This window comes from Apaloderma vittatum, unplaced genomic scaffold (genome assembly GCF_000703405.1).
Source record: "Apaloderma vittatum isolate BGI_N311 unplaced genomic scaffold, ASM70340v1 scaffold29888, whole genome shotgun sequence".
NCBI lineage: Eukaryota > Metazoa > Chordata > Aves > Trogoniformes > Trogonidae > Apaloderma > Apaloderma vittatum.
Window position 1 is genome coordinate 1 of NW_009732945.1, and position 5,317 is coordinate 5,317.

At 41.0% G+C, this 5,317-nt stretch overlaps 1 protein-coding gene across 1 annotated transcript; it reads left to right on the forward strand.

Moving 5' to 3' along the window:
- Positions 1–835: 835 nt before the first annotated feature.
- On the forward strand, positions 836–4,367 carry SSBP1 (single-stranded DNA binding protein 1, mitochondrial; the record flags this gene model as incomplete). Its single annotated transcript, XM_009875708.1, has 5 exons — positions 836–896; positions 1,790–1,930; positions 2,502–2,589; positions 2,824–2,912; positions 4,203–4,367. Coding segments are annotated over 5 exons (426 nt in total), but the record flags the coding sequence as incomplete, so codon positions are not given.
- Positions 4,368–5,317: the final 950 nt, after the last annotated feature.

A 5,317-nucleotide genomic window follows, 5' to 3' on the forward strand; every position in this document is an offset into this window, starting at 1 on the left:
TCGCAGCACCGCAAACACGGTGTAGTGCAAGATTGGGCTTGTGGGTGGATTGAGTCTTACGTGATTTGCGTATACATCAGTGAGCCGTGCAGACCTACCGAATAATTTTTGGTTTACAAGTTGCATTTCTTCTGGTTTAGCTCCTTTTCTCAGCACTCACCTTTGTCTGAATTTTACAACCACTTGTTAGAAGAGATGAGCCTTTTTTCCTGTTCCTGCACACGGGCCTCTTGCAGAGGTGTTCTGGCTTTTCTTTCCTCCTTTCTCCTAGGACATATTCGCCAGCATCAGATCAGTTCCTTTTCCTTTTCTTCCTCGCATTTAGCTGCAGAAGTTAGGTTTTCGTGGTGTTGATTTGCTCTTTGCTTGGGATTGAGGAGTTATGAGTGCATCGTACTGCTTATGGCGGTTGATAGATGCACATCTTGTTAATCTGATGTGAAGCAGAAAGTTGATGAAATTTTCAAAACTAACTCTTACTAAAGCTCAACCAACTAATCAATCCTTGTGCTTCAAACTCCTCCTCCTTTTTTTTAACATGTTACAGAAAAAAAAAAAGGAGTTACTGCCTGCCCCGCCTAAAAATGCTGGAGATGTACCTTCAGGCCACACTTTTTCCTGGGCAGATTTTTAACCCCAATTTAACCAGATACTGTTTGAATAATCCTGTTGGCTTCATTTAGCTGAACAGATTTCTTCTCTCAGTCCCCCCATAAGTCACTGGAAAAAACCCCATACTTGCAAAACCTCTGTAAGTGTTCAGAAAAGGTGTAAAACTATGTAAATGCTGTTCATGCTTGGTGTCTGGGAAGCCAACATCTGTCTGTTCCTTCAGGTGCTTCGCCAGTTTGTAAGACATGAGTCTGAAACAGTTGGCTCCTTGGTACTTGAGAGATGTAAGTAGCTCCTGAGATTAAACTTAACTGTTACTTTTTGTGGTTTGTATGTCAGTTTTAATGCCAGGAGAGAAACAGACAGGATTGGTATCTCCTGAATGCAGTAACTAAGAACTTGTTTCAAACAGACTCTTGAGTAGCTTCCTGTCTTGTCTTTGTCAAATCAAGTAGCCCTTAAGGAGAAAAGAAAAATGCTCTGACACTGAGCACAACCTGTAAAAGATAGGCTGTCATGCTTTATCAGTGGCAATAAATCGATATGGTGTTTTCATGTTTTCCAATACCTGCCTTTAGGTGTGTCATGCTTTTTTCTCGGACTCCTGGGGGAATTGTTTGGATACAGCACGATTTGCTCGAGACATTACCATTCAGTTCATATGCTCATTGTGCTTCCCTGACCTCCTCCAGTTGTCCTTGAAAAAGGAGAAGGAGTAAATTGTGTCCCCCTAGTCCTGGTACCTGTGTAAAAACTAGTAACCCTCTTATTTAGAGGATGGGGTGTAATAATGCAGCTTTGTTCTAAAGATACTGTTTAAAGGACAAAACAAATGTAACACTATGGTTTCATCATAACTGGGGAAAAAAAAAAGTTGCGATAAGTAAATGCAAAATAGTCTCAAGTCTCACATAAGGATGTGTGTGTGAAAAAGGTGACAAAGGAACAGGCAGAATAAAGAACTGTAGCTTTCTAAATGAGCTTATTCAGCAGTGATAATGATAGTACAGGCACAGTCAACCATCTGTAGGGCTTGAATAAAGGTGAAAGCCAGAAGAGCTTGAAAAATGCAGCGAGTCATTGTTCTAGCCCTTGACAAAAGCTGCTGGCTTATAACCCGTCATGATTAGAAACATCATAATTCACCTGTTTATGTATTTACTCTCTTGTGTTTCAGCCATGAATCGTGTTCAGTTACTTGGTCGGGTTGGACAGGACCCTATCATGAGGCAAGTGGAAGGAAAAAATCCCGTTACCATATTTTCTCTTGCAACCAACGAGATGTGGCGAACAGGAGAAAGTGAGGTAAACCAGGGAGGTGAGTCTGTGATGAGCAACGTCCTTCTGCCCTGTTTTGAGGATGTGTTTGCACACTTGGTAGCACCACACTTTGCCTTCAGGCTGCCATTGAAGTCAGGAGAAATGCTGATGCATTTGTCTGTCTCTTACTGATACCCAGCAGCATGTACTGAACAGAGATCTGTACTGAATAGAGATACTTTCCTCTGGAGGAGCGAGCGTTGAGTTGGCAGTTTTTCATGGTTGGGGTTGTCAGAAATGTAGCAGGTTCCATAGTCTTATTTGTACTCCAAGAGGAGGAAAAAAAAAAAAGATACTTTTTTTCTCTTTGATTCTTCCATTAGTCTGCAGCTACAGATGTCTCTCTCTAACTTTTGCTCAATGGAATATGTAAGAGGAAAAAATCTAGTATGAGCACTGACTTCCAGGAAAACTGATCTTTTTGGTTTGAACTGTGTTTCTGCACTGTACTTTCATTTGGACACAGAGTGCTGGTGCATTTCTGTTTGCAATTCAACATGTTGAATTTCTGAGGCTTGCATCAAAAAGAGAATTTAGCATCCAGCTTTGCTATTTCTATATAACTTTAGGTGATATCAGTCAGAAGACGACATGGCACAGGATTTCTGTCTTCAGGCCGGGCCTCCGGGATGTTACGTATCAGTATGTGAAGAAAGGGTAAGTGAACAACAAACGTGGCTGGAGATTTAATGTCTTAAGAATCAATTGATATAATAATTATGGTGACCAGGAGCTATACTAAAATAAAACTGCCATAAAATATGTTAGCAGACGTGCTACAGACAACTAACACAAAAGCCTCTGTATTCAGAATCAAATATCCTCTAGGAGACAAGAGCAGTACAGTTCTCTGACCAGAACCAAATTCTTGATTTTATTTTTTTTTTTCAGCTCTCGAATCTATGTTGAAGGAAAGATCGACTATGGTGAATATACAGATAAAAACAATGTGAGGCGACAGGCCACAACGATTATAGCAGGTAAGCAATGACATACTTTGTCCTTTTAAAATGGAGAAGGGTTGGAGGATCTTTTGAAATAGAGCTGGCTTTGTGTTAGTCCTCGGGATCCCCACTTGGGGATGTTGAGGGAAGGAGTTACCGCTAGGTGTCCTGTGGCACCACTTGCGAAGACACAGAGAATGAGAGTCTGTAGTTGCAGGTTGTTGCATCATCTGCTCACACAAGCTAGTTTGTGCAGGAAGTAGATACTGTGTGTTTTAAGAACACTGGTATGTAGTACTGCAGGTCAGACAGATTCCTTTTCTAAGCAGGGCTTGTAGCGTTGTCTTGGTTTCGCAAGGAATTTTTTTTTCTTCTTGTTTAAGACTGGGGGCTTCAGCTGTAAGGACTCTGTGAAAGGTGTTTTATGTGGAAATAACCTGATGAAGAATTTAAAAGCACCTCAGTCTGCTAGCTGGTAGTGAAAAGAGGAGCACAAAATGGATGGATAGGGAGTAGACCTGTCCCTTGGGTAGACACAGTGAAGAAAACTGGGAAACCCTGCTTTTATCTCGAGTCCTTAAACAGTATGAGCATCCTGCATCTTTACTGTGGGTAGAACAACTATTCTCTGACTTGAGGGAGGAATAACATGGTTGGGTAGTAGAGCAAACATTTGTTACACAAGTGTATCTGAAACACTGGGCCAGAGAAGAAGGAAAGATAAAACAACACGTGTTTTTGGAAGTTCCTGCTGTGTAGCCTCTTTAAAACAAAAGTAATCAAATCTTTGATGTGAATAGTTCAGCTGGCAGTGCTATAGGTTGCTGTTTATAAATAGCTGGAAGGGAGAATCAAGTCTCTTTTTTTAATTAGTATTTATCCTAATAGTTTTGTCTTAAGATTCAGTATCCCCAGTTTCAAGATGTTTTAGAAATTACTGAGGCTTGAAGAAATACAAGCTTCCTGCAGTCCCACAGGCTGATGGCGTGGCACTGCATAGTGAAAATGACAAAATGGAAATAAACTGTACCTGGTGGAGATCGTAAATGAAGAATCAAATCATTATTTTAAAATGTTTCTGGTATCTTTGTTCAGCAGCTTTTCATCAGGTTTAGCACACTTGTTTCATAGTGTATGTGGTCACCTTGAATTGTCAGCTTTCTGGGGAAATGGAGCAAGAACCCCGAATTGGACACTCTTATTCATGAACTATTCTGTTCTGAAATACATATCTTTGCAGCTTATTTTAGCACAAGTAGGTTGTCTTTATGGGTTTGCACAGGGCGAAGCAATCCTGAAGATTAAATTTTCTTTCTTTCTTTGCAGATAATGTCATTTTTCTGAGTGAAGGTGGTGTGAGAGAAAAGGTGTGAGGTCGTTAGTGCTTGGACCCAGGCCATTTCATTCCTTTTATTTTACAGTACTTCATAATTCTGTAATCATGTACATTGCTGTAGTTTCTTCAAAAAATAAATAAAATGTTTGATACCTGTAGGGCATCTGTGTGTTTTGTTTTCCTGTGTGCTTTCTCTCTTCATTATTGTTTGGATTTCTTTTTTTCCTTCCTTAAGAACAGCAATATTAATTCTCAAGCTGATGAATATTATAAATTGAAATCACCCTTTGCATCTTCAGCCATTTTCAAACCTTATCCCCTTGCTTGCCTTAGCAATCTCTCTTCTGTCTTGCAGAGCCTCACAACTTAACTGCCTCTCGTTGTTAACATCCCTCCTCCCTTCTGTATGTGTTAATTGTTCTTTTTCCATAATTAAGTCAATTAGTGAGTTTAAAGCAGAGCCATTGGCCTCAGGTGGTGCTCAGCTTGAAGTTTCTTTGTCTCGGTGCCAGAGAAGGCTGCCTGTGCGTTTTGCTTCTGGCCCTCCGCTGCTCATGGCACTTGATAAATCAGATCTTGTCTTTCAGCGAATCCTGTTTTGGTCCTGTGCTTAGATCTTCACAATTAGGACATTTGACATGAGATGACTCTATGATGACATCGATATTCTCATCCCAGTATCTTGTTAGTGTGCTATGCCCACTGTGTGCCGTCGGGAGGAGCTGCAAGAACAACTGCCTCGGCTGGGCTTCGAGAGAGGCCTGCACTAGCGTGTGAAAAACAATATGCAAGGGATGTTCATTTTGTTTGTGTAATAAAAGGGCACAGCTAAAAGGTGTTGCATTCTGTTGCATGGATGAGTGGTGAAATTCCCACTCTAGCACAACGTGATGTGATCGGGGGAAGGGAAATGGTAGCGGTGATGACTTCCTGCCTCTGAAGCTGGCGGGGCTTTGTATCTCACTCTCTCTAGGTTCAGTACAGAGCGTGCTGACTTAGAGATTTTGTAGCTCTTCACCCTACAGAATGATGATCTTGTTTACACTTCTCACTACGAGCACTGTCAGTGCTCCCAAAAACTTTAATTCTTTCAGTTTGGCATTTA